The following is a 27,898-nucleotide window of genomic DNA, read 5'->3' on the forward strand; positions in this document are numbered from 1 at the left end:
GACAAGGACGGGGGCTGTTAGCGTCTCTGTTTATTCGCTCACAATAATACACAGCCCCTGGAAGGGAGGGGGCAGGAGGGGCTATGACAGGATGGGGTGGGAGGGGAGGAGGCACCCACTTCCCCACCCCTCTCCCCTCTGTGCTTCAGGGGGAAAGGGAGGGAGGGGGCTCCCCCTTACCCCCCAGAATGTAAACAGCAGCAGATGAACAAAAATAAAAATACAAAAGGCCGGAGGAAGTTCCTGGACATCCCCCCACCCCAGGGTCTTCCCTGTCACCAGCGGAGGTCCCTCGCTGCCCCATCCACCAAAGCTGCCTCAGTCCTGGGGGCTGCCCAGTGCCGGCCACATCCCCGGGGGGCAGAGTCCAGGGCTCAGAACTGCTGCGCCAGCAGCTCACACAGGTGACGGGAGACGGGTTCCTTGCTGGTGCGCAGGGTCAGCCGGTACATCTAGTGGGGACAGGGCGACTCAGGGGGGAGGCAGAGAGGATGGAGAGCCGGGGGAGGAGAGTTAGACACAGGGCAGATAAATGATGAGAAAGGATCAAGCGGTCAGAAAAGTAATATAAGAGAGGGAAAGGATGAAGGTAAAAAAGGTCACAAAGGGTATAAAGGATATAGAGACAAAAAGCAGGGAGAAAAAGGGAGAGGAAGACAGAAGGGCAGAGAATGCACAAAGAGCAGAAGGCCTTGGAAACTACCACTCACCTGAGCCTGGGCATTGGGCTCCAGCCGGAGCAGACAGCCCACCTGCAGGGCTTTAGTCTGGATGATTCCAGCCCCCACGAAGTTCTCAGGGTTGGGGTCCACATTGTCCAGGAGAGCAGAGCCAAACCCCAGGAGCTAAGGGGGCGGGGGGCCCAATCTCTGTTAGCTCCCAGACAGCAGCATGCCAGTTACCCCAAACCCTTGGGAGTGGAAATTAGTCCGACTTTACCAATGGGAAAACAGGCTCAAGTAGAGCAGCCACCGTACCCCAAATCCCAGAGTTCGGGAGAGGAGAGTGAGGCAGGACTGGGATGGTAGCCCCCGTGCCTCTCCTGTCTAGCCTCTCACCTTGGCCTTAGTGACCTCCGCGTCCATGGGGTGGTTGGCTTTGAAGATTTTCTGGGCCTCCTGTTGGGGGCTAGGGGCAGGAAAAGGTCCAAGTCAGGGATCTGGAAGCCCAGTCCCGCCCACCCTGAGGGCGGCTTTGGCTCCCCTCGCCCTCGGCTCACAGGCTCAGCTGCTTCCAACGCTGGAAGAAGTCCTGGGCCGCCATCTCCGTCGGCTGGAAGAACTTGTTGATGGTCACTGGGAGTTTCAGGGTGAGGGACTGGGGGGCGCCCCCGTACCTGGCGGGAGAGGGAGGGCTCGTCAGGCCCCGCCCTCGCCCTGGAGGCCCCGCCCACCCGGCAGCGCCCCGCCTCCTGACTCACCGGAAGCGCACCGACAAGAGCGGCGGCGTCAGGAAGTCCCGCAGACACTCAATGTTGAGCACCTGCTGCACCTGCGCCCCGCCGTCCACCTGCGAGGCCACCCGCTTGGTCTGCACGGCCAGCTGTGCCCGCCCGTGGTCAAGGAAGCCAGAAACGCGAGCGGGGGAGGGGGAAGGAATGGAGGGGAGCCGACGAGGGCTCGAGGACTTCACCATCACCTGATGGTTCAAAACTTCCCTGGCGCCCCCAGCCCTGCCATCCCGGGCTCATCCAACATGAACCAGCTCCAAAGTCCTTCCTAATCCAAACCTCTGACCTGGGTGCCTCTGGCTTTCCACAGTGGGCTCAGCCACCTCCATTATGGCACAGGTCATGCCCTGGCTCTGAAGGCTGACCTAGGCTTGAATCTCAGCTCTTCTTAGAGGTTAAGAAGTCACTTAACCTCTCTTAGCCTCATCTTCGAAATGGATATAAGTGTCCTCAGCAGTCAATGAAATAATCTCCCACAAGTACCTGTCAGTGTGTCTGGCACATGGTAAGTTCACTGAAATGGGAGCAATCAGTGTTACTACCATCTATCTGTGTCGACAACCCATTGGCAAGTTGGGGCCTTATTTCTCTCCTCCCGCCCCTGCCCAGAACAAAGCTGAGCCTCAAGGTCTCTGGAAATGATGAATGAAACAAAGAGCTAAAATGGTCTTCAAATTTTGGGGTATAATCACTCTAATTTCCAAGTTGTGGAAACTGAGGCCAAGAGAAGGGGGACAGGGGACTGACACTGCTCAAGCAGTTCCTTCATGCCAGCACCCTTCCAGGGTCTTCCAGCCACACTGATTCTCAAAACAAGACTGAGAAGGAGAGGAGGGTCCACATTTCACTAAAGGAATTTCAGGGCTCGGAGAGGCCAAGCGACTGGCCGAGGCACTGGAATCACGGGTGTGGAGCCCGATGGAAGACAAGGTTAGGACACGGCAGAGGGGCCTAACAGGGACCAACTGAGGCCCAGAGCATGTGGGATTCAGGAAATAACACCTCCTGCATCCCTGTCATGTCATGTCAGTGTCCTCTCCTGTCCTGGGAAAGAGGCCCACTCCCTCTTACAGATGATGCTAAATCTCAGAGAAGTACCATGGGCTCAGGCTCTCAAGTAAGGAGGCCAAACAGGGATCTGGATCTGTTTCCCGGCTGCCAGGAAGGCAGACCTGGAGGGGCGGGGCTGGGCCAGGCCGAGAGGATATGAGTCTGGAGGTCTCCGGGGTGAACCACAGTGGGAGAGAAGTTCTGGAACTGCACCGAGGTCTTGTTGCCATAGAAGAGATACATGCGGCCTGAGGGAATGGAGGTGAGAGGCAGGGTTCTATCTGAGTTCCTTCCATATCCTCCCCGAGCCGGGGTCTCCTGGAAACCTCACCCCGTTGCCCCCAGTACCCACCCAAGTTCTGCCGGAACTCTGACTTGACTCCAATCTGCAGCAGCTGGTTCTCAAACAGGACCCCATTGTTCCTGCACACGAACCTGCATGGGGCAGTGGGGGGTCAGGATGATGGTGCCTGCCTGGGCTCTGCTCTGTGCTCCCTACTTGTCCCTACTTCCCTCCCCAACCTCACCCACAACTCACTTATTCAGCAGCTCATCAGCTTCTGGGATGGGCGGGCCAATGTCCTCAGGACCTGGGCTGCAGATGGGAAAAGAGGGAGATGGGAGGGGGCTTGCGGGGCTAGAGGTCAAGGCCCAGAGCTAGTGGTGGGAGACAGCAAGCCCTGAAGGAACAGAAGCCCAGAATCCATATACCTTGATTCCCCACAGAGCCCCTCAATCAGACTGGCAATTGCCTCTGATGGGAATAGGACCCTGGCAGGAGCCATCACCCCCCTACCCTGTACCAGACAGCCCTGATTCTCACTCCCAAGCCCTTGCAGCTCATCAGGAGAGTCTGCTGAGAGCTCCCAGTCCCCTAACCCTCCCTGGGGGATACAAGAGTCTGCCCCCCAACCCCCTGAGGCCACCCCTTACTCAGCAGCTGGAGCTGGGTCAGCCAGCAAAGCCATGGGGCTCTCAGGGGCAGGCGGCTCCAGCTCGCTGGGCCATCCAATCCCAGAGCAGACAAGAGAAGACAGGCGTGGCAGGCAGCCAGTCCCAGAGAGGCAGCAAGAGGGCGGAGAGAGAGAGAGAGAGAGACGGGAGGAGAGAAGGAGAAGGAAGAGCAGGCTGAGACGGTGACAGGGAAGGACGACACAGGGTGGCCAGGGTCAGCGAGAGCCCAGAGAGGCCCAGAGGGAGCGAGGGGGGAGACTGGGGCAGGCGGCAGCCAGGGCAGACACGAGGCTCAGGGAGAGGGGGAGCTGGGGTGGGGGGCAGATGAAAAGGGGGCCCACCCTGGGCCCAAGGCCAGTACCTGAGGAAGGCCTCCTCGGGGCTGGGCCCCAGGCCGGGCTGGGCGGCCGGGCTGTCGGAGAAGACGTCCACCAGGAGGTTGCCTGCACCCGAGGGGGCCGGGGGTGCCGCGGGGGGAGGGGCTGCCCGCAGCCCCAGGAGGTCGGCGGAGGGCGAGGGTGTGGACTGCGGGCAACGTGGAGGCAGGTGAGAAGGGGCCGGCCTGGCCGGGCCAGCCGCCCCCGCCCCCAGCCCAGCCCCCGGGTACTCACAACGGTGCTGGGGGTGGGCTCCACGCCCCCATTGATGTCGTGGCTGCTGGGGTCCCTCCGGCTGTCATCCAGGGCGCTGCCGGCCCCCGGCCCCTTCTTGCGCTTCAGCTTGGCCAGGATGGATGACTCACGCTCGGGGAAGGGTGGCATCTCCTCCAGCACCGTGGCCTGCAAGGTTCGGTCAGGGACGGGCGTCAGCGCCGGTCTTGGGCTGGAGCAGGGGCAAGGCGCAGGGGCGGGGCACGTGGGGACTGGGCTCTGACCAGGACGTCCGTGCTGGCCACCGAGCTCAGGGTGAGGTACTCGACAGCCCGCTGCTGGAGCTCCACGTCGGCGTTGCGCAGCTGGGAGCCGGCCCGCAGCACGCCCTGGATGGTGGCCTTGGTCTCCGGGAAGAGGTTGATGAACTTGATGTAGGTGGAGAGCAGTAGGGCCCGCGTGGCCACGCTGCACAGGTGGAACTTGGAATGCAGCAGGGAGAACTGCACCGGGGGGCTGCGGGAGTGGGCGGATATCGGTGGGTGGCCGGCTCCACCACCCTCTCCTAGAAGCCCCCACGGGAGGTGCACCCTCCCTCAGAGGGACCCTTCCCAGGACCCCAGGTGGGCCCTGGAGCCCCAGACCCCTCACCTGGAGCGGGGGTCCCCAGCAATCAGGTTTCCAAACTCCCCAAGGATGTAGCCGCCGACCTTCACCATGTTCTCATGGCAGGCGGGCGCCTGGAGCGCCTGCAGGTGGGGACAGCGGTGAGCAGCAGCATCCTGGCTCAGGAGTGCTCAGCATGTGCCAGGCGCTCCACTGAGCCCTTGACTCCTATTAACTGCCGAAGCCTGGTGACTGCTGCGGGTGGGTTTATAGCTGGGGAAACTGAGGCACGGAGCAGTTAAGTGACTAAACTGAGCTCACACAGAGAATAAAACGGAACTGAATGGGCCCTCTTGTCTGGGGTGGAAGGCGTGGGAAACTGGCGGCACTCAGGGACCAGTGACTACACAGCAGGCACCCTGTGCCCTGCTGACCCTCACATTGGCTCGTGGTGGCCCAGCCCCTCTGAGGATGAGGCCCGAGCCAGCTGGCCCCACAGCCCCAGCTGTCCTGGCTCTGCCCTGATGCCCCATCATGGGGTGAGACGGGGGCGCTGACCTCGAAGACGGTCTTGGCAGCGTAGCCCTGCACATCGTCGCGGTTGGTGACGATCTGCAGCACGCGATACCACACCTCCTCACTCACGTAGTCGCCCGCGATGCGGATGAGGTTCAGGATGGTGTCCACGTACCAGCTGTAGTCCACGGCGTACTTCTCAGCCAGGATGGCCACCTTCAGGACCTGCCGGCCAGAGGGAAGGTCGGGCGTGCGTGTGTGCCCCAGGCAGGGGAGTTGGGGGTGTGGACTCGCCACGTCTGGGCAGGTCCCCACCTGGAGACCCTGGAATCTGGGTGCCTGGCCCTCCCAGGACTCACAATCTCTTCACGAATGGCGTAGTCGGCCGTTTCCAGGTACCGCAGCATCTCTGACACGATCTGCTTGGCGTTGCTCCGATCACACATGGCGTAGAGGAGGTCAGCCGCCCGCTGCCGCACACTGACGTCCCGCTCCGTCTGAGGAAGCAGAGCAGGTAGAGTGTGCTCTAGGCTCCCTGGGCTGGTCACCCAGGGCCGCTGGGTCCCCAAGCCGCTCCGAGGGAGCAGAGGAGCCATAGGCCAGGTCAGTGTGGCCAGGACAGGCTCCCAGAAGTTGCACCTTGAGGGCGTTGATGACGGTGTCGATGTGCGTCTTGACCGCCTCGTGGGAGAACTCGGAGCTGGCCAGCGTGCACATGCTCTCCAGGGCCAGGTAGCGCAGGTTGGTCTCCCGGTGCTGCAGGAACTGGCCCAGCTGGTTACAGGCCCGAACCAGGAGGTTGGGCTCACTGCCGGCGCGAGAGGGAGAGATGGCGGGTGGGGGCGGTGAGAACACACAGCTGACCTGAGGAGACGCAGGACTGGCCCCAGCCGACGCATCTCGCGTCCCCCTCAGGACCCCGCTCTGAGCTCCCGCCCTGTCCCAGTCACAGCCACGCTGGGGACCTGACACCTGGGCTGTCCAGCCCAGATACGGAGAGCCAGGAATTCTGCCCCGCAGAAGGGGCCCAGCGCCCACGAGTCACGGCAACACTCCAGAACCACATCGCCCTCCTACCTCGAAGTCACGTTCCCAGACCCCGTTCCCCTAGGACCCGGGAGCCTGGCCCCCGCAGGCACCTGTCGTAGTGGATAATGAGGCTGATGGTCTCGAAGAGGATGGCGTTCTTGGCGTTGGAGTGCTGGACCTTTTTGGACTTGGGCGGCTCCTGGGCCTTGTTGAGCACGGTCTCCAGGCACTCCACCAGCCGCCCCTTCACGGCCGCGTCCTCTGAGGAAACAGAGGGCACGCCCCGGGTTGAGCTCCCTGCAGGCCCGGGCCCCCTGCCAGGGGGCAGAGGCCACGCCATGGCCCCTGTCCTCCAGAGGAAGAGGGCGGGCCCAGCAGCTTCAGGCTGGGGTCTTGACTTCCCCAAGCCCTTCTGGGGTCCCCAGGCCACACGAGGAAGCTGACAGAGGACAGGACCCCAGACCTGGGCTCTCGTCCTGCTCTGTTCTGATTCTGCTGGGCCAGAGGGAGCACCCTGGGAGCCCCCCTTTCCCCCCGCTGTAGCACCCAGGCCCTGGAGGAGTCTCACAGAGCGAAGACAGCGCCAGGAACCCTCCCTAGAGACACCCCCAAACCCAGCCCTTCCCAAGGAGGGGTCTGAGCGCCTGAGATAGCTGCCAACCAGGAGCTCACAAAACCCGGAGAACCACCATTTCCTTGCCTGTGAGGTGACCCCAAGTGGACAGAACAGCTGGCAACTGTTCCAGCAAAGAATGAGGCACCCAGATCTATCAGAAAATTCACGAGACAGAAAACCAGCTAAAGGACCCAGGGAGCGATCAGCCGAATCCAGAACGTTTGACACACCACAACACAAAACTCTCCTGTTTTTTAAAAACCAGGCAGTGGGAGGCACAACTGTTCCAGATGTGGGGCAAAAAATGACAGACGTAAAAAAAAAAAATGACAGTTGTAATCACAGTTAATTTGCAGTCCTGGACTGTAGTTTTTAAGCCCGCCCTGGGCACACCCCAAAATTATGAGGTGGGGCTTAGGCTCCAGCTGTACATTTTCTTAAGGGGTGAGCAAAGCAGCTCAGCTTGGGAAGAGCCTTCCCCAGGGATTCACAACCAAATGCATCCCTGGCTTTCACAGGCTGAGAAGGGCCTTCTGTGTCACATTCATCATACACTCTGCTACAGTGTGTGCACACGGGCTGCAAGATTCAGGGCCACACACCAGCCACCATCCCCAGCAGGCGCCCAGCACCCTGGCTGAATAGAAAGGCACTGTCTCTCAAGGACCTACTATGTGCCGAGCACCTCAGCATAGGTGCTCGAAACTGCTCTGTGAGGTCAGACAGCCGAGGATCGGGACGTTCCAAGGGAGCCCGGCCCATGTGGTAGCGGGAAGGGGTTACGTGCATGGACTCAGGGGTCAGGCTCTGCTCTTTGTCACTGCCCAGGGCCTGGAAAGATGCCTCATCTCCAAGCCCCCATTTCCGAGATGGCTGCCCCTCGCCAGCTCTGCGGGGGCAGCAGGCCACGCTGGTACAGCACCTGCTCACTGCAGGCCCTTCATCCACACCAGCGCTAGTGACCACGAGCACTGAGGGCGTGAAAACCCCTAACAGAGCTATGCTGACTCCTACCACACAGCCTGGAGTTACCCTTTGATCTGCTGGGTGACCCTGGGCAAGGCCCCCCTCTCCAAGCCTCGGTTTCCTCATCTGTAAGAGACAGGTGACAAGAGCCCTGACGTTCCAGGGCCAGGGCATGAGTCTGGCTTTACAGGGCCCCTGGCCCACAGCAGGGGAATCAAACAGCGATCTGTCCATTCCCTGTGCTGGGGGGAGGGCTCCCTGCTGCAGGTGCCCTGCACCCCGGCCCCTCACTGTCTCGAACAATAAACTCGTCCCAGCGCCTGAGTGGGCCGTGGGCTCGGCACTGCCCCCATTGCAGCCTCAGATCAGGGGCTGGAGGCACCAGGCCAGCCTCTGGAAAATCTGGACACAGACCCCTGGCGCCCCACCCCGTGGCCAGCCTTGGGGTCGGAGGCCCCCAGACCCCGGCCTGTGTGGGCTTGTTGGTACCTGGTGGCGGGTAGCACTGCAGCAGCCGCAGGAGCTTCACGGAGAGCCAGGGCGCCGGCACGAAGTAGTAGGTGTAGTCCTGGAGGTCAGTGGAGGCCGAGGAGACGATCTGGGGGCAGAGAGGGGCAGGCAGGGGCAGGGGCATGGGGAGGGGCGGCTGTCACAGTGTGAACCTTTATGGAGCAGAAACTGGAGGCTCAGGGAGGGTGGTGAGGAAGCCTTGGGGACACAGAGTGTGACTGGGTGGATCCAAGCTAGGACTGGTCGATTTTTCCAAGTAAAGCTGGTGTTGGGTGGGCAGGGAATCTTGGCCAATCGATCCCCTTCTGTGAATGCCTGACGCCAACTCGGCACCTCACAACACTTGGACCACCTCCACTAGCAGCTGGACCTCACCAGCTCCCTGGAGCGCGCTCCCTTGTAGCTGTCCCCCAACACGGGAAGCTACTCAGAAACAGGAACTGAGTCTGACCCTTTCCTGGGTCCCTGGGCCTACTACACAGTCAGACAAGAGAAGGGCTCAGCAAAGGGGTGGGGGAATTAGTGAAAGAGCGTGTGACTTTACTGTCCTCACGGCAAACTCCTATGCAACTGTGAAAACCCCTTCTCCAAGAGGCAAGCCTCATCCTGCTCTGAGCCCCTTCCATGACAGTAGCTGCCCCTCCTCCACTGTCACTGTCTGTGCCTCTCCTACCAAGCGTGACCCACAGGACTATTCGAATGTGTGGTGAATGAATGAAAAAGATGGTTGAATGAATGAGCTGATGTTTTGTTCTCTTTGATTGAGAACCCAGGCCTCTCTTTACCTGCTCAGGAAATGTTTTTAGTTACTCCAAGTTTCAACTCAGGCAAGGATCACCTCCACCAGGAAGCCTTCCTGGACATCTAGGCTGGGTGGAGTGCCTTCTTTGGGGGCCTACAACGTCCTTGCTATCTCCATGACCATACACACTGTCCCTTTTATGATCATCTGTGCCTGAGTTGGCCTGTCCTGCAACGCATCCCTCCTCCGACCAGGACAGGAAGCCCCTGAAGGCAGGGTCTCACTCATCTGTGTCTCCAGTGTCAGCCTGCACAGAGCTGGACACAGAAGCAGCCTCAGGGCATGCGCCCAGGATAGGGGCGAAGGTGGTGAGGAGCAGAAAGGAGGGAAAGAAAGACGCATGAGAAGGAGAAGCCAGAGAAGAAGCAGGAGGAAACGAGAGGGTGCAAGAAGGAGGGAGACAGGAGAGCAACCTCCCTTGCTGGGAGCTCCGGGTGCACTGGACCCTGTGCTCACACTCTGTCCAGGTTAACTCACAGCAGCTATGCCGTGAGGCAGGCACCTGGAATCATCCCGTTGAACAGATAAGGCCAGTGAGGCCCAGAGAGGTGACGCCACTTGCCTAGGGCCACACAGCCAGGGAGTGGCCGAGCAGGGATGAACTCCGCTCCAATCCTGTGTTCTTAACTGCCGGGCTAGGTGGTCTCTCAGGGAGAGCGAGGGGGACCAGAGGGGTGCCCAGGGGACAGGCGCACCAGGGCCACCTTCCTGCAGTTGGCACAGACACCACACCTACCCGGCTTAGGCGAGACACGGCCAGGGAGACGCACGTCTTGAAGTCATCCGGGTTCTTCTTGCAGAGACAGGTGATGAGGCTGACAGCGGCTGTGACCACGCCCTGCGGGGGCAGGAGAGAGGCAGCTCAGGGCCCGCGGGGTACTAGGGCATCGGGGAGGGGACAGCGGTCCACGTCTCTACGCTGGCTGGGCAGGCGCTGGGATGTGGGGGAAACCTCTGGGTGTCAGAAACAGAGGCTGGATGTTCTCTGAGGGGCGGAGTGAGTGATGGATGCTGGGGACACTGGACAGGACCCCGGGCAGCCAGGAGGGTGTGGTGTCGGGGATAGGGGGCCTCAGGCGTCCGGGGGTACCCAAAGTAGGGCGGGTCGTGGGGGCAGGGGCCTCACCATGTGCTGGTCGTTGAGCAGGTGCACCACGCGGGCCGTCCACTCGCCCATGGGCACCAGGTCGGGCGAGGCCTTGTAGAGCCGCAGCAGGCACAGGGCCGCGCTCTGCTTCACACTGTCCATGCTGTCCCTGCAGGCACACAGAGTGGGTGGGGGGGCTCAGCGCGACCCCAGCCTGGCACACCCCCTCCTCCTCTCACCCCTCCTGGGAAGGCTGTCCAGCGAGAGGCGACAAGAGCCTCCCAGGAACCCTCTGCTACTGCCCTCACTGCCCACTGGGCCTCCGTCTCTTCCTCTGCAAAATGGGTTGCATCCCAGTGACCTCATGGGGTCACAGGCAGGGCAAGCGTGGCTCTGCACCTTCACTCAGTCACCGTCTGCTTATCTGAGCACCTACTGGGCACCGGGCGCTCCTGTCGGCACTGCGGACTGTGTGTGTGTGCTCTGTAGCTCAGCTGCGTCTGACTCTGCAACCCTATGGACTGTAGCCCGCCAGACTCTGTCCGTGGGATTTTCCGGACAAGAATACTGGACAGAGTGGTGGACAAATTGGTCCAAAGTGTGTCCTCAGAGAGCTTATGTTCCTGCCAGGGCAGCCCCATCCTACAACAGATACTGTCTGGGTTCAGTGCTCCAGGGCTACCTAGCGCAGGAGCTCTGGGGATGGTGTTTAGGATGAAAGCCTCACTGATAAGGCACCAGGTGAACAGAAAACTGCGAGAAAACACTAAAAATCTACACAGATCTTCCCGGCAGACCCAAGAGCCTGTGGAGGCCCCCAGGCAGGTGGGCCTGTGTGTGGGAGGAGCCCGGAGGAGGTTTGGCGCCCCCTACAGTCTCTAGGCTATCTGAATCTTAGGATCAAGCTCTTGCATTGATTCTTGGATCTCCTTAGCTGTCATCTGTTCAAACACTGCCTCTGTTACGATTCTCTCCCTTTTCTCTTTCTAGAACTCTAAACGGTGTTGTTAGACTGTATCTCCCTTGACTCTTAGCCTCTCTTAAATTTTTCCACCTCTTTGCTTCTCTGGGCTGCATTCTGATCAACGTGTCCAGTTCCTCTGCCTATTTCCAATCCCTGCTTTGGTTCTGTCTACTCTGCTGCTAAACTAAAACACTTACTTTCTTTATGAAAACTCCCAGTTCTTTTTTTGGCTGTATTACGTGGCTTATGAGATCTTAGTTCCCCAACCAGGGATTGAACCTGGGCCCTCAGAAGTGACAATGCTGAGTTCTAGCCACTGGACCACCACGGAATTCCCTGAAAACTCCAATTCAACTGTTATTTTCCGTTTTCTTTTTGCTGGCTCTCCTTCATGGCGCCTTGCAGCCTGCATTTAGTGATTTTCAACTGTGAGCTTCTCATGTAACCTGGAGCTTCATCTAGGGAAATTACAGAGGCTTGTGGTGAAAGTGGCTTTCTCCAGAAAAAGACTTGTTTGCGTCTGTCAGGCACTAGGGTACTAGCCGTGTGTATCACTTTAAACTACAGCTTGGCTTACAGATCTATGGATGATCCAGGAAAGGGAAAATCAGGCTGAAAACCAGTGTTGTGGCCTGTTCCATGCCAAGACTTGAAAGGGGTAACTCTGCCTATACTCCCTAAGGGGATTTATTTCTAGGTCACCCTCACTTTGAAGTGTGGCCTCTGGAGCCTCTGCTTGAACAAGCTTTGTCTTCTGTTCCCAGAGGCTGAAGGGCCCCAAAACCAATACCCAGGTTCATCCAGTTCAGCTAATGCTCTTAGCAAAATCCAGTTCAAAACCGCAATGGTTTTACCTGCTCAAAACACACCAATTGCTTCCCATTTTGATCAGAATAAAATCCAAACACCACTATGGAAAAACCCAAGTGAACTTTTTGGCCAACCCAATACAAAGCTCATACCCACCCAGGGCCTTTGCACTTACTGCTCCTTTTGCTTGGAACACTTTCTCCGATACTTCTAATTGTCTTCTCCTCATTCCAGCCTCCAGGTACATGGCACCTCCGTGAAGACACCCTCCCTGATGAGTCTGACTTAAGTAGCCCATCCGCATCCTGCCACCTGTTTTCTTTCCTTCAGTGTAGCTGTCACTGTCTGAACTCAACTCACTTCTCTGCCTATGCGTTCGCTCTTTGGAGTGCCTCTCAGATGCCAGCTCCCTGAGGGTGGGGACAACTGTTCCCCCAGCTCCCTCCTGCCTCCCAACGCCCAAAACAGAGCCTGGGACTTTGCAGGTGCTCAAGAAATAATTGCTCAATGCCCTCCTGCTTTAGAAAGATCACAGGCTGATCACGGACCTTCATGCCTTTCCTTTTTCCACAGCCAACTCCTCCTCCTCACCCAGTTCTCAACCTAATGCCACTTCCTCTGAGAAGCCCTCCGACCCCCAGCCTAGTTCAAATGCTCCCACTAAATGCCCTTAGGCTCCTGTACCCCACAGCAGGGTTCCGAGAGGAAGTAATATGTTTCATCCTGCAATTATTCAATCAATGTTTATCTCCCACCTCTGGACCGTGAACACCGGGAGGATGATAAGCATGTCTGCCTCTGGTCATGGCTACGTCCCCAGCAACGAGCACGGCGCCTCACACATAGATGCCCAATAGATGATTGTTGAATGAATGAATGGAGAAGAGGCAAAAGTTCTGGAAGGCTGTCACTGACATAATTTAAGGTCATTGCCTCTTCTTTACCAGATGTTAAAGGTCAATCAGGAATTTTGCAAGTTTTATCACATTCAGTGATAGCCCCTTCATTCCTGCGAGCAAAAAGTCATTTAATTCATTTTGCAGGATGGCCACCCACTCCAGTATCCTTGCTGGAGAATTCCACGGACAGAGGAGCCTGGTGGGCTACCGTCCACAGTGTCGCAAAGAGTCAGACGTGACTGAGCGACTAACACTATCATTATATTTATCTCCAGTGTTTCTCATTACTAGGCCTGTGCTTCCTGTTATTTTTATAAAAAGGTTATTTCACTCTCTTTGTATTGGTTTATCTTATACCACATGGTAACCAACGTTGTATGAGAGTCAAAGGAAAATGCCTAGGAAACTCTCCAAGCCTTTCGACTGTCTCTTATTTGGGACAATACATTTTTCTAGTTCTTACCAAGAATAGTAAGTTATTAATAAATAGTAACAAATTTCTACTTTTTTTAACTGTACTTTTGACCTTATTTTTTCTTATGGTACATAAACAATAATTTATAAATATGAAAAAAAAAAGGTCAGTTAGACAGACATCCCACTGGCTTTGCTGGGGAGCTGCCTTACAAGGCCAAGTCAGACTGGTGAGATGATAAGGGACAAGCATGGGGCTGTCACCAAGCCCAGCATAACCCCCACGTCCCGGCTGGGAGACCTGGGCAGGCGACGCAACCTCTTGGCCCCTCAAACTGGGCTGGGGCTTGTCTAGCCCGCCCCAGCAGCTGGGTCCCTAGCACCTCACCCGGCCACCAAGATGCGAGGGATGTCAGCGGCGAAGGCCTCGCCCATCTCGCGGCTGCCCACGTTGGCGATGCAGTGCAGGGCCAGGCACATGAAGGTGGGGTTGCGGCTGGCCAGGTCATTCTTGATGGCGTTGTTGATGAGCCGGATCAACTCGGAGTTGGAGTTCACCAGCACCGAGATGAACAGGTAACCCTGGGTGGCGAGAAGGAGGTGGGGGGCTTGTGGCTAACTGACCCTCAGCCCTGCAGTCTACATTTCTGGCTCCTCCGGACTCAGACCCAGGGGTCCAGCCCCCAGGCCCTCCTCCTGCAGACCTGGGGTCCAGGCCCCCAGACCCTCCCGACTCAGACCCAGGGGTCTAGGCCCCCAGCCCCTCCCGACTCAACCCAGGCGTCCAGGCCCCCAGGCCTCCTGACTCAGACCCAAGGGTCTGGCTCCCGGCCCCTCCTCCCTCAGACCCAGGGGTCCAGGCCCCCAGCCCCACCCTCAGACCCAGGGGTCCTCCTCCCCAGACTCACAATCTGCTTCTCCGTGTACTTGTTGGAGCTCAGCAGGTTCACAGCCTCCATGTGCCCAAAGTCAATGTCGTGGCCAAGCAGGAAGATGAAGAGCAGTTTACACACATACTTTTTCTTGCTGTAGCCGTCCAAGGCTTTGTCCCCTGGGGTCAGAGGAAGGAGGACGGGGTGGCAAAAGTGAGAAAGGACTATACTTACAAGTCCCGGGTACTCCAGCCCCCAGCCCACTCCTCCCGCAGACCCAGGAGATGGGCCCCCAGCCTACCCTTGAACTTGGAGCGGATGTTGGCCAGTTCCTTGTTGATTCTCTTAATCTCTGCCTCCTTGCTCTTACCTGGGGAGGAGAAGGCAGGGCAGGTGAGGAGGGTCCCAGAGAGTTGAGCTGCCTGACCTCACTTTCCGGGGCCAGGACCCTCCCAGGCGGAAGGGCGATTCTCTCTATGCTGGAGTCCCGGTCTGGGGGCTGAAGTCAGGCCTCGGACTCCATCTCTATATGGGAGCTTCAGGGAGGTGAGAACGTTCACTCAGGGGTCCCTACCACCCAGAGGAAAAGCCTGGCACATACTCTGAAGTGATCCCTGACCCCCTCCCTTCTTCCTCCTCCTGTTCCCATCACATCCATGGCTCTGCACCAGCCCCCAGCTGAAATAAGCCCCTGGCAGAGAATGTGTGATGAATGAATGAGTGAAGAGATTGGCTGCCCTCAAGCCAACCCCACTGACCCACATCCCCACTGAGCTCAGCATCTCCTGAAAACCTGCTCTGCCCTCAGCTTCCTAATTTGACTCGTTCACCAGGCCTTGCATCCTAAGCTCCCCGCTGCCCTCCCCTGCCGCCACCTGGTCCCTCCTCACAACCTGCCAGTTCTCTCCATACCCCATCCCACCCCCGAAGCCTGGCCCACAGACCCACTTCCTCCTTCCCCGCTACACATCCATCTGCCACATCCCTACTCTTCTCACGAGACCCACCCAGAGGTGGACTCGAGAGGGCCTCCCTGGGCCCCATGAGCCTCTGTGCTCCTTGATGCCCAGGAGACCCCATCGGACCACGATCCGACTGGACAGTGACCTGGTCTCGGCCGCCCTCACCGCCGGCTGTGTCCCTCCCCCAGCCTCCCAGTCCCATTCGAGCCAGACTTCACCATCACACCCCTGACAGGCTTTAGCGCTCACTCAGCTCCTCCGAGAAGAGAAACCTGGGTGTCCTCACCCCTCACTCAAGTCGTCGCCACGTCCTCTCTGTTCGACCTTCAGAACATGAGCCCAGACAACCTCCACCATGACCACCTTGTCCAGACCCCATGCCCGCCCACCTGGATCACTGCAGCAGCCTCCCTGCCTCCCAGGGCGGGGACTCCACCCCGGAGCCAGCAAACCCTCTGGCCCTGCCCTGGTCACCCCTCACATCTCACTGTGTGTCCTGCCTGGCGGGCCTCCGCCAGTTCCAGGGCCATTCCAACGCCCTCCCACCTCCAGGGCCTTTGCACCTGCTATGCCCATCTGTTCAGTTCTCATCTCATCATTTGGGTCTCAGCTCTTGTCACCTCCTCCATGTGGCCTTTCCTGGCCAGTTCTTTAAAGGCAATGCTTTATTCTTCGGTTTCCTCATTTTAAAAAATGTCCTCCTTGGCACATGTCACATTGCATAACCATTTATCTCTACCGTCAAACCTCAGCTCCCTCTTCATTACAAGCCATCATGAGGGAGTTTCTAGAACAGTGCCCAGCATACAGCAGGTGCTTAACAGATGTCTGGTTGGGACTTCCCTGGTGGTCTAGTGGCCAAGGCTCCAAGCTCCCAATGCAGGGGGCTGGGTTTGGTCCCTGGTCAGGGAACTAGAATATGCTGCAACAAAGACCTGGTACAGTCAAATAAATAAAAATAAATATTATAAACAATAAAAATAAACGGCTAGTCATATGAAGGGTGGAGACTGCTCTGACCCATGGCTTGTGCCAAGGCAACAAGGAGGTTCAGATGAATGAATAAATGAAGGAGCAATTGAGAGTATGTCCTCTCCTTCTCTTTTAGAAACCCTGCCTCACCAACCACTCCCAACTTCCAGGGAAGCTCCCACAAGCCCCACTTCAGCGGCCAGCTCCTCCAGGAAGCCCCCTTTGATTAGCACCTCCTGGTCATTTCCAAGCAGATGCCTCCAGGAAGCCCCCTCTGATCAGCACCTCCTGGTCATTTCCGAGCAGATGCTACAGCTGCCTTGTGCAATGTGGCGGCTGTCAGCCAGGCAGCTCTCGAGCACCTGAAAGGTGGCTCTTCTCTACTGAAGTGAGTGGCAAAGACACATTTAGAAGACTCAGTGCGGGGGAAGAAAAGGAATGTAAACTATCTCATTGCAAAGTTTAAAATATTAATTATTTGTTGTTGTTCAGTTGCTAAGTTGTATCCGACTCTTTACAACCCTATGGACTGCAGCACATTAGGCTTCCCTGTCCTTCAACTATCTCCAGGAATTTGCTCACACTCATGTCCACTGAGTCAGTTGATGTCATCCAACCATCTCATCCTCTATCACCTCCTTCTCCTGCCCTCAATCTTTCCCGACATCAGGGTCTTTTCTAATGAGTCGGCTCTTCGCATCAGGTGGCCAAAGTACTGGTGCTTCAGCGTCAGCATCAGTCCTTCCAAGGAATATTCAGGATTGATTTCCTTTAGGATTGACTGGTTTGATCTCCTTGCAGTCCAAGGGATGCTTCTCAAGAGTCTTCTCCAACACCACAGTTCGAAATCATCAGTTCTTCGGAACTCAACCTTCTTTATGATCCAACTCTCACATCCATAAATGACTACTGGAAAAATCACAGCTTTGACGAGACCAGCTTTTGTCAGCCATGTGATGTCTCTGCTTTTTAATATAGATATGTAGTTTTGCCATAGCTTTTCTTTCAAGGAGCAAGTGTCTTTTAATTTCATGGCTATGGTCACCATCTGCAGTGATTTTGGAGCCCAAGAAAAAATCTGCCACCATTTCCATTTTTTCCCCATCTATTTGCCATGAAGTGATGCGACTGGATGCCATGATCTTAGTTTTTTCAATGTTTACTTTTAAGCCAGCTTTTTCACTCTCCTCTTTCACCTTCATTAAGAGGGTCTTTAGTTCCTCTTCACTTTCTGCCATTAGGGTGGTTTTAAATGAAAAAAAAAAAAAATCTAAATACTGATAACATGTTGAACTGATGCTTTCAAATTGTGGTGCTGGAGAAGACTCTTGAGAGTCCTGTACACAGAAAGGACATCAAACCAGTCAATCCTAAAGGAAATCAATCCTGAATATACATTGGAGGGACTGATGCTGAAAGTGAAGTTTCAATACTCTGGGCACTTGATGTGACCAGCTGAGTCACTGGAAAAAACTCTGTTGCTGGGAAAGACTGAGGGCAGGAGGAAAAGGGGGTGACAGAGGATGAGAAGGTTGGATGGCATCACAGACTCGACATGAATTTCAGCAAATTCCAGGAGACAGTAGAGGACAAAGAAGCCTAGCATGCTACAGCCCATGGGGTTGCAGAGTCGGACACGACCGAGTGACTGAACAAGAGTGTATCAAATTACATAAATACATTAAAATTAATTTGGCCCATTCCTTTCTGCTTTTTAACAAAAATGTGGCTCCCGAGGAAGTTAAAAACCACACATGCTGCTCACACTCTGGGTAGGACTGCTCTCAGGCTTTCCCGGGGCTCCCCACACTGCCCGGGTCAGCGCTGCTGTGGTGTCTGGGTCTGCGCCGTCCCCAGACCACAGTGGGAACCACCTGAGGGCTGAGCATGGGCCACTTTTCTAGTAATGACTCCATGTTTCACAGGCTTACTGAGTGGCTGCGCTCAGGAAAGACAAGATGTGAAAAAATACAAAGAGCCTGAAGAGGTACAGTGACCCGCTCCCAGTCCTCAGGGAGGGAGGAGGTCTCCGGGACCTAGGCGATGAAGGGCCGTGATGAGGCTGAACCAGCCTGTGTGGCCCCAGAGCCCATCTGATGCTTCCTTTATTAATTACACGGTTCCTGAGCCCTGCGGGGCAGGCTGAGGAGGACCACGCCGGGTACCCAGGACTACAGCAGTTCTGAGCCTCCCCCAGGGCCTCCGGGCCGGGTGGGGCGCAGGCTGCATATCCCCCGCCCACACCTGAGCAAGGTATGCGTGGATGGAAGTCACGGGGGCACCCATGGGGCCTTGCTGGTGGCTGCCGAGAGGAGGGGACATTTGAGGAGGGCCGTGAAAGATGAGGAGAGTTCAGGCGCAGTTCACCAGGGAGAACTAAGCCACTCTTCTGAGTGCCCAGGGGAGGGTGGCCCGGGCGTCAGGACAGCACCTCCCCTGGGAGCGGGGCAGGGGCGGGGACCTGCACCCACGCAGGTGGTGCGCATGCTCCACGTGCGCATGCTCCGTTCATTCTCCCAGCCTGTGCAACACTCTTAAGTTGCCTTAAAGCTATTCTGTAGGGACCAGAAAAGAAATAAAAACAAAAACAGTTTTTCTAAATGGACCACATACCACACAGTGGCTGCCTAACCTTTACCACAGGCAGATGGAAACCTGAATGGTAATTACCTTTCCGACACTAAAACCCTCTCCGGCCTTTGCTTACACCTCTATTAAAAGCTTCAAGAAGCAGGCAAAACTAACCGAGAGTGTTGGATGACTGAGCAGTGAGCAGGGGGTGCTGGGGAGCTGGGTAAAAATTAAAAATGAATAAATTATTCATTTATTATTTGTTCCTGCATCTGGGGGCCAGTTATGCAGCTGAGTTCAGCTGGGGAAAATTCATCAGATTTTGATGATGGCTTCATCAAAATTCATCATTTATGATCTGTGAGCTTTTTTATAGATACACTATATATATATACACCTATAAGTGAATATATATATTTGTATAGAATATATATTAACATGTCTTTATAGTTAAGTACATCAAGGACATAGAAAAGAATATCAAACAGATAAGGAAAATTTAAAGAATATTCAGGAATTCCTTGGGACTTCCCTGGTGGTCCAGTGGCTTAGACTCCATGCTCCCAACACAGAGGGACCAGGTTAGATACCTGGTCAGGGAACTAGATCCTGCTGGCCACAACTAAAGATCCCGTGAGCTGCAAGTAAGACCCAGCACAGCCAAATAAATAAACAAACATTAAGGGACTTACCCACGGTCCAGTGGTTAAGAATCCACCTTCCAATGAAGAGGACATGGGTTCAATCCCTGGTCAGGGAACTAAGAGCCGATGTGCGGCAGAGCAACTAAGCCCACCCCAAAACCTGCACGCCACAACTAAGACCCAATGCAGCCAAATAAATAAAAATTTTTAAAAAAGAATTTATGATAGTCAGCTGAGTGAATTATTCATTTATTATGCTATAGTTGGACATTTCAGTCCTTTAATAAAAAATATTAGTGGCTTCTATGTGTAAAAATTAAAAATAAACTTTAAAAAGTCTTTAAATTGTCCACATCTATTTGACATTGTCTTCTGGATCACCAATATACTTCCCTATAAAAAAAGAATTCACAGAAAGAACAAAGCATCAGGTCTCCCAAAGAGAATGCTCTGTGGCCCTGAGGAAGGGCATTCTGGCAGAGCACATAACCTCTGCAAATATCTAGTGCCCAGGCGCCCAGAGACAGCACCTGGGTGCTGCTGAGGGTAACGCATGGGACAAAGAGGCTATAGGCAGCTGTGACAGAACTGGGCTTTTGGAAGAAATTTTTCATCACTCAGGGGCAGCTTGCAACAGAAAGTGAGCTCCCTGTCACAGGAGGCATGTAAGCACTTCAGGGTGTTTATTATAAAGAGATTTCTTTATCTTCAAACATTCCCTGGGCCAGGCTCAGACCCTGCTCTGCCCTGGGGATGCTCCCTGATTGGAGGGGAGGCTGATAGGGCTAACGTGGAAAACTTTGACAGAGGCACACACGGTGAGGGCTGGGAGGCTAGAATCAGATGGGAGGAAGAAAGCTTCCTGGTACCCAGCTCCTGGTATACTTTTTTTTTTTTTTTGGTGGCCGCACAGCAGAGCATGCAGGATCTTAGCTCCCAGACAAGGGCTCAAACCCATGCGCCCTGCAGGGGAAGCATGGAGCCCTAACCACTGAACTGCCAGGGAACCCCACTCCTAGGATTTGAGGCTCAAAGGACAAGGCTGAAATGCATCAAGCAGCAATAAGGGGAGGTGTGCTTGGGGTACGAAGGTCAGCTTGTGTGAAAGCCCAGGGGCTAGCACAGCAGGTGGCGGTAGACTGCAGGGTTCCCTGCAGGTGCTGGGGAGCCACGGGAAGGCAGGGGACCTCTTCTGCCTGCAGCAGTTGCTGTGAGGGCCGTGCAGGAGGGAACGAGGCCACCGTCTGGCTACAGGCCAGGGCAGGTGACTGCTGAACGCTCCACATATACCAGGGGACTCCTGGCTGGGGGAGCTGCAGCTTCCCTGAACATGTAACCTGGGGCATCGGGGTGGGGCTGTCACTGCCATCAAAGGGATCTTCACCAACCGTGACTGCCAAGAAGGGACTGTGACGCTTTTACAGCAGTCAGGTAACCCAGGCACTATCCGGCGCCTCACTGCCAGGCCCTTCTGTGCCTTCCAGACAACTGCTGTTTACAGTACAAAGGAGCAAATGTTTCTCTCTACGAGGATGTGCCCTGCTGTCTCCCACACAAGTCCTGACAGCCCGGAGTCCTCAAAGAGGCTTCTGGGAGATCAGACTGTTGACTCTGGATCCCTGTGAAGTTCACAACGTGCTATCCCCGCTCCGTCCACTAGGGGAGCCACTGGCCACACGCGGCCACTGGGCACTCCAAATACGGCTGGTGCCTCTGAGGGACTGGATTCCTAATTTACTTGTAATAAGTTAAAAATTAAAAAATGATCCTCCACTCAGTTACCGGGAAAGTATGTTTGGAACGACTTGGACCCTTTTGTGAAGCTTCTTTTTAACCACAAGTTTTGTAAACTATTCAGACAGAGCAAGTTATTTCCAATGAAAACGGAGCTTCCGAGTGGAGAAAGGAACATAAACTGTCTCATTAATCATTGAAAAATATCGATTACACATTCAGATAATATTTGGGCCATCCCGGGGTAAAGGAAATAAAACATGTTAAAGTTAATTTCCCCAGTTTTACTTTTGTAATGTGACTCCTGGAAAATTAAAATGTCTATATGTGGAGGGACCTCGAGATTGTCATATTAAATGAAGTAACAAATATACGAGAGAGACAAGTATCATATGATATCACTTATCTGGGGCATCTACAAAAATGATACAAATGAACTTCTTTATGGAACAGAAACAGACTCACAGACATAAAAAACAAATTTAAGGTTACCAAAGGGGATAGCTGGGAAGTTGGGAGGGATAAATTAGGAGTTATGGATTAACATACATACACTACTATACATAAAAGAGATAAATAAGAATCTACTGTATACCACAAGGAACTATATTCTCAATATCTTATAATATCCTAAAATGAAAAAGAACCTGAAAAAGGATATATGCGTGTGTGTGTGTGTGTGTGTATATATATATATGTATATACATATGAACTCAATTAAAAAACTGAGGTATAGTTAATTTCCAACTCATTGGAAAAGACTGATGCTAGGAAAGATTGAAGGCAAAAGGAGAAGGAGGGGGCAGAGGATGAGATGGTTAGCATCACTGACTCAGTTCAGTTCAGTCAGTTCAGTTGCTCAGTTGTGTCCAACTCTTTGCGACCCCATGGACTGAACAACTTTTAAAAAATGTACCTATGTGGATTGACATATGAAAGCCCCGGGTTAGATGTTATCAAAGTGCTCAACATCCCCTAGACAGAGTTTTCTCCTTGAGCAACCAAGTCACACCCTGTCATTCCCTGGCTTGAGCTCAGCTGCAAAGACCTCCTGAACTGCTTCCCAATATATGAAGAGGGCATGTGCTGCTCTGTAAACCCCAGGCCTCTGCCTGGGAACACTGGTTCCCCAAGGGCAGGGGTAGGAGCCCGAGATCAGGGCCAGGGCCCAGGGCAGTCCTGACACAGCGCTCAGTTGCTTCAGTCGTGTCCAACTCTTTGCAACCCCATGGACTGTAGCCCTCCAAGCTCCCCTGTCCACGGGATTCTCCAGGCAAGAATACTGGAGTGGGTTCCCATGCCCTCCTCCAGGGTATATTCCTGACCCAGGGATCGAACCCACATCTCTTGCATCTCTTGCATTGGCAGGCAGGTTCTTTACCACTAGCACCACCTGGGAAGCCCCTTGTCCTGACACAGGGGAGGTGCTGAATGCGATTGTGGACCGAGGTCACAAGAAACACAGCGAGAGGGAGAAAGGGGGCTCAGGCCTGGATCTGTCTGTTGCCGGCATCGAGCCAGTTCCTTTAACACACTGATGCTGGAGCATCACCAAAGTGGGACTCATTCCTTCTGCTGAGTCAAATCCTATTCCTTTACCGCTCTGAATCTCTCCCTGGCTCCCATCTGGCCCACTGTAAAAGCAAAGTCCTTATTGGATCCACTAGTTCCCTCTCTGACCACAGTTCCCACCCTCTCCCCACATTCCTATTCCTCAAGCACAGTCCTGCCTCAGGGCCTTTGCACAGGCTGTCTGTGAAACCAAGAATGTCTTTTCCAGATTTCTATGGGCCAATCCACCCACCAAATTTTGCTCCAATGTCACCTCAGAGAGAGATTCTGACCAGCCAATACCAGAGTGCCATCCCTGACCTTGTCCCTACACCCCTTCCTTGCTTTATTTTTTCCCAGCACTCTGAACAGCTGAACACTGTATATTTACTTGTGGGTTGGTCCAGCTCCCCACTAGAATGGGAGCACCACAGGGAGGGGACTTTTGCTCACCACTGTGGTCTCATCACTTAGAAGAGTGTCTGGCACTCAGTCAGTGCTCACAAAGATAGATTCGTTCATTCATTCATTCAATCAGCAAGTACCTCAAAAGGGCTCCCATGGGCCAGGGCCTGAAGAAGGTAGAACTGGGGACCCAGGGAGCAATCAGACCGGGGCCTGTGTTCCAGGGTTTGGGGAAGACTGCCACAAACAGGATGGGTCACAGTTTGTTGTAATATGTGCCCCCTGGAGAGCTCGGGGCACTGCGACAGCCCAGCACCTACTTCCCAGCACCCACTTCCCATCCATCACCTGCACTCTCCTCAGGCTTGGGGAGGGCTGGGGCCCTAGAGAGGAGGGAGCCCCACCCCTGCCTTAGTGAGCTCCCAGCAGATAAGTGTCTGGAGGCCAGACTCCCCCTCCAGACAAGACAGGACCACGCCTTCAGGCCAGGCCTGGCCTCACCCCTCCCTTTCTTATCTGCAGAATTTGCCCTTCCTGGCTCTTCTCCACAAAGCCTGCCTTCATCCCCTTCTAGATCCTCCCCCCAGCTCCACTGTGCCAATCATCCAGTAGGAGGCCTCCACTCTCCTCCTGTCCTCCACCTGCCCCCCCACCCCAACCCTCCTCTTTCCCTCACTCGGGCTTGAAACCCTCTCCAGCGCTCTCAGAACAAACACCATCCTGGCCTCTGCCCACCTCCCCAAGGTCAGATCACATCCCTCTCTGTACCAGCTGTAACACAGACCTTAGAGAGTCTCGACGGGGCCTCAGGACCTTTGCACGTGCTGTCCCTCTGCCTTCAGAGCTCACCTCCCCTTCCTCTGGCCTGGCTAAACTCCTCCACACTGTCTGGGCAATGCAATAAGACAGCTCCTGTTCTCCCAACACCATGGCCCTCTCCCTCATTGGACTTAGGGCGGCTACATTCTTTTTTTTTCCCACTTAAAAAAAGAAAATTGGGGGACTTCCGTGGTGGTCTAGTGGCTAAAACTCCAAGCTCCCAATGCAAAGGGCCTGGGTTCAATCCCCGTTTGGGGAACTAGATTCCACATGCTGCAACCAAGACCCAGTGCAGCCAAACAAATAATGCATATAAAATTTTTGATGAGAACAAGAAAGGAGCCAGGATAGGGCTTTTAAACAAGTCGATATCAATTCTGAAAGTAAATTTCACGTGACTTTCTGAGGGGCAACAAGATATACCTCCCTGAATGCTTTGTAATATATTTAGATCTGACTTTATGTTACATAAAGAAAATAAATTTAATGTATCATCAAACAGTGGCATACGTGAAATAAAAGGATTTGCTGTATAGCACAGGGAACTATATTCAACCACAGTGGAAGAGAATATGTGAAAAAAATACATATATGTGTAACCGAATCACTTTGCTGTACGCCTGAAACTAACACAATATTGTACATCAACTGTACTTCAGTTAAAGAAAACTTGAGCTACAACTTACAGAGCACACAGCTCACCACTCGGCAGTGCCATTCAGGGCTTCTTTAGCAGATCCACAGTGCTGTCCATCTGTCACCACCATCTAACTCCAGGACATTCTCATTACCCCCTAAAGAAACCCTGTTCTCATTAGAAGTCACTCCACATTCCACCACCCCCTCGCCCTAGGCAGTCACTCAACTACTTTCCGATTCTCTGGATTTGCTTCTTCTGCACGTGTCATGTACTGGAATCCTACAATATGTAGCCTTTTATGTCTGGCTTCTTTCCCTTAAAATGGTGTTTTACAGGTTCACCCATGTTGTAGCCTCCACAGTACTTCATTCTTTTTGATGGCTGAATAATATTCCATCATGTGGGCATCCACACTGTGTTTTTCCATCCATCTGCTGTGGACATCTGGGTTTGTTTGTGCTCTCTGGCTATGGATCATCAATGATGCTGTACAAACATCCATATACGAGTGTTTGGGAGATGGACAGCTGCAATTTTTATGCAGTTCCTGTCTCCCTCTGGGTTCATGGGGGTACAGACAAGTCTGTCCTATCTACCACTGTGTTCCCGGCACCCATGATAAGGTTTGAAACATACCAGCCATTCAACATACACTCGATGAGAAAACCAAGGACAAGGGGCACCCTGATCCTCCAGTCCTGATTCTTTTGGCTAAACGACCTCCACTGCCCCCAAGTCGGAGTCTCTCCCCCATCCTATGGCTTCCCACTGGGGTCCAGCGGTGACACCCACTTGTTTTCTCTTTCCTTCCTCATCCCCGCCATCCAATCCCTTTGCAGATCCTCCAAGATCTATCTCTAACCCAAACACTTCTCACGGTTTCCTTCCCACCCCAGTCGAGTAAATCACCATCTTGTGCAGGGATGCCTGCAACAGCCCCCTAATTCTTTCCCTGCTTCCATGCCTACCTCCTTGGGTCTATTCTCTATCCAGCAGTCAAAGGAACTATTTTAAAACATCAATCAGGTCCCGTCCCTCCCATGCTCAAAACCTTCCCGCCGCCCTTGCTTCAGAGAAAGGCCAAGGTGCTCCCCATGGCCCACAAAGCCGTACCCACTCCCTATCCCTTCTCTGCCCAAACCTCCCACCTCTCCCACCCTCCCTCGCTTGGCTCCAACCACACAAGCCCCCTCGCTCTTATCTGAACCCTCACCAAGTGTGCTACAACCTCAGGACCTTTGAACACGCCATTCTGCTGCCTGGACCCCTCTTGCCTCCAAAATCTGTACCACTTGCCCCTTCTCAATCCTGTTCCCTTCCCCCTCTTCCCATCCTTATTTTTCTTCACAGCACTAGTTATCATCTGTAGTTCTCTGTGTTTATATTTTAATCTCCCTCCTGGCACGAATGCTCCAAGGGGCAGGAATTTCTGTTCACTGTGGTAGCTCTCGTCCCTAGAAGTGTCTGGCACACTGGAGTGATCAAAAAGCATTTGTCAAATGAGAATGAATGAATGAACCTTCAGAGGCAAGATGTTCTGGTCAATGGAGTCAGCTGACAAGAAAAGGGAGCCTTCAGGAGGTTGAATGACTTGCCAAGGGTCACAAGGTAGGTGTCAGAGGCAATGCACACCTGCTTCTAACAGCTGCCCCCCGCCACAACCCACAACCCCTCAATGTTCCACCCCTTTCCTAACAAACATAACCTCCCTCTGCCACTTGTCCACCCTTCTTGCTCGCTGAGCACCTACTATGTGCCAGATCATCCCATACCTGCTAAATTCTAAAATCATCACTGGGCACTTGCAGAGGCTGCTCCTCAGATTCAGCCAAGTAACAAAAACAAGAGCCAAGACATCTAGTGCCTGGAATGTGTGAAACGCTTCACTCACATTCAGTTATCATCACAACCCCATTAGGAAGATGCCATCGGCAGCCCCTCCTGACAGATGAGGAAACTGAGAGGTGAAGTCCCTCATTCAAGGTCATAAGGCAAGGGGAAGGGAGCACTCAAACTCAAACCGAAGCCTGGCTGACCCCGGAGCCTGTGCGGATACAGTCTCTGAAGCTCTTGGCAGCTCCAAACACCAACACCCGCTCCCAAGAGCTGGGAGCTGACTTGGCGCCAGGCCTCCCATAGTCACGACCATTCTTCCTGCTGGTGAGGGCTGTCCCCATGTTGATGTGGTCAGAGGGGAGAGGGCTCCAGATTCAGGGCTGTCCTGCTCCCCGACTCATGACCCCTCTGGAACCAGGCTTCCCCCCATGCCCCCCAGCTTTCCAGATCTCTTCCCCATGGATGTCTAAGGCCCCCCCAGGCCCCTTCTTTGAGATCTGAGCTCTCTACCTTCTGGCACTTCCCGCAAGTCCCCACATTATAATGACCTCTCCTTTCCAGGCCCCCCAGCTCCCTGTTTCGGGTTCTCCCAAGACTATCCATCTGCAGTGCTTCTCCTCCGTGCTCCCCTCAATAATCCCTCTAGCCCCTTCTCCACTGCCCGCCACGTCTCCTAAGCAATCCTTCATCCAGGATCCCCTCTATGCCTCACCAAGGTCCCAGAGAGTCTCCCTTGTTCCCATCTCTCCTCCCCAAATCCCTGGGACTTTCTATCATTCTCAAGTCCTCTCTATGAACCAGCTGGGCGCCTCCGTGACCTGTCTAGCCCCTTGGTCTCTATAACACCCCCTCGCCCAGGCCCTCAAGCCCGGTTCCTTTTAGGTTTCCTGTGTTTCGCGTCCTCCCAGTCCTCTTTGGCCTCTTCCTACTCTACCTCTCCACAGGGTACCCCCACCCACCCTCCCACCCACCCACCCACCCATGCACCTTCTTCCTTTTTCATCTACAACAACAGGGATCTCTCTAACCCTACCGCTAATACGATTCCCCAGTCTTCCTTCCATTCCCAGGGGACACCTCTATGCCCTGTTCCCGGGACTTTACTAATCTCCTCTCTATTAAGACCCTCCGCGATGCCTCTAAACACTCCGCGTCGTCACCTCGAGAGACACACTATGACACCCTAACCCCCTCCATTCCCCCCAACCCACCCTTAAGTACCCCCGCCCCGGTGGCCTCTCTCGCCTCTCACTCTATGGCCGCAATGGATTTCTAATCCTTGGGCCCCTCCGTAACGCTCCCCCGAACCCTTCCATTTCACGCTCTCCCCCCTGCCCGATCTCCCCCGGCCGCGCTCTCACAGTTCCGGATGTCGGAGATGAACACGGCGAGCCCCCGCATCCCATCGCCCTTGGACACGGCCGGCATGATGGCGGTGGCGTCGGCTCCAGGCCTGGCCGGGCAGGGCACGGCACAGCGGGGGCTGGCAGGCGGTGGGGGGACCGGGAGGAAAGGACCCCAGGCAGCGCTGAGAAGCCGAGCCGGCCGGGGCGGGGGGAGGGCGGGCAGGCGGGCGGGCGGGCAGGCCGCGGCTCCGCCCCAGGCCCCTCCCCTCGCCTCCGCCGGCCT

The 27,898-nt window shown here is 54.7% G+C and overlaps 1 protein-coding gene across 3 annotated transcripts; it reads right to left on the minus strand.

Annotated features, from left to right (window-relative positions):
- Nucleotides 1-12: 12 nt before the first annotated feature.
- On the minus strand, nt 13-27,842 carry AP2A1 (adaptor related protein complex 2 subunit alpha 1). Of its 3 annotated transcripts, XM_070387322.1 has the most exons (24): nt 27,631-27,842; nt 14,437-14,505; nt 14,172-14,314; nt 13,652-13,845; nt 10,216-10,345; nt 9,826-9,927; nt 8,267-8,375; nt 6,306-6,456; nt 5,806-5,974; nt 5,526-5,663; nt 5,209-5,391; nt 4,696-4,793; nt 4,329-4,560; nt 4,066-4,233; nt 3,816-3,979; nt 3,434-3,499; nt 3,039-3,095; nt 2,853-2,935; nt 2,648-2,748; nt 1,421-1,542; nt 1,220-1,336; nt 1,059-1,128; nt 711-845; nt 13-452 (listed from the first exon to the last, which is right to left on the minus strand). In XM_070387322.1, exons 1-24 carry the CDS (start codon nt 27,695-27,697, stop codon nt 375-377), a joined length of 2,946 nt encoding a protein of 981 aa, XP_070243423.1. In that variant the 5' UTR covers nt 27,698-27,842; the 3' UTR covers nt 13-374. The 3 variants fall into 3 exon arrangements, with proteins under 3 accessions (XP_070243423.1, XP_070243424.1, XP_070243422.1); XM_070387323.1 differs by lacking the exon at nt 3,434-3,499; XM_070387321.1 differs by lacking the exons at nt 13-452; nt 711-845; nt 1,059-1,128; ... (1 more) ...; nt 1,421-1,542; nt 3,434-3,499 and having other exon boundaries at nt 2,549-2,748.
- Between the last annotated feature and the right edge of the window lie 56 nt (nt 27,843-27,898).

Source organism: Bos mutus, chromosome 18, assembly GCF_027580195.1.
Source record: "Bos mutus isolate GX-2022 chromosome 18, NWIPB_WYAK_1.1, whole genome shotgun sequence".
In the NCBI taxonomy this organism is placed as follows: domain Eukaryota; kingdom Metazoa; phylum Chordata; class Mammalia; order Artiodactyla; family Bovidae; genus Bos; species Bos mutus.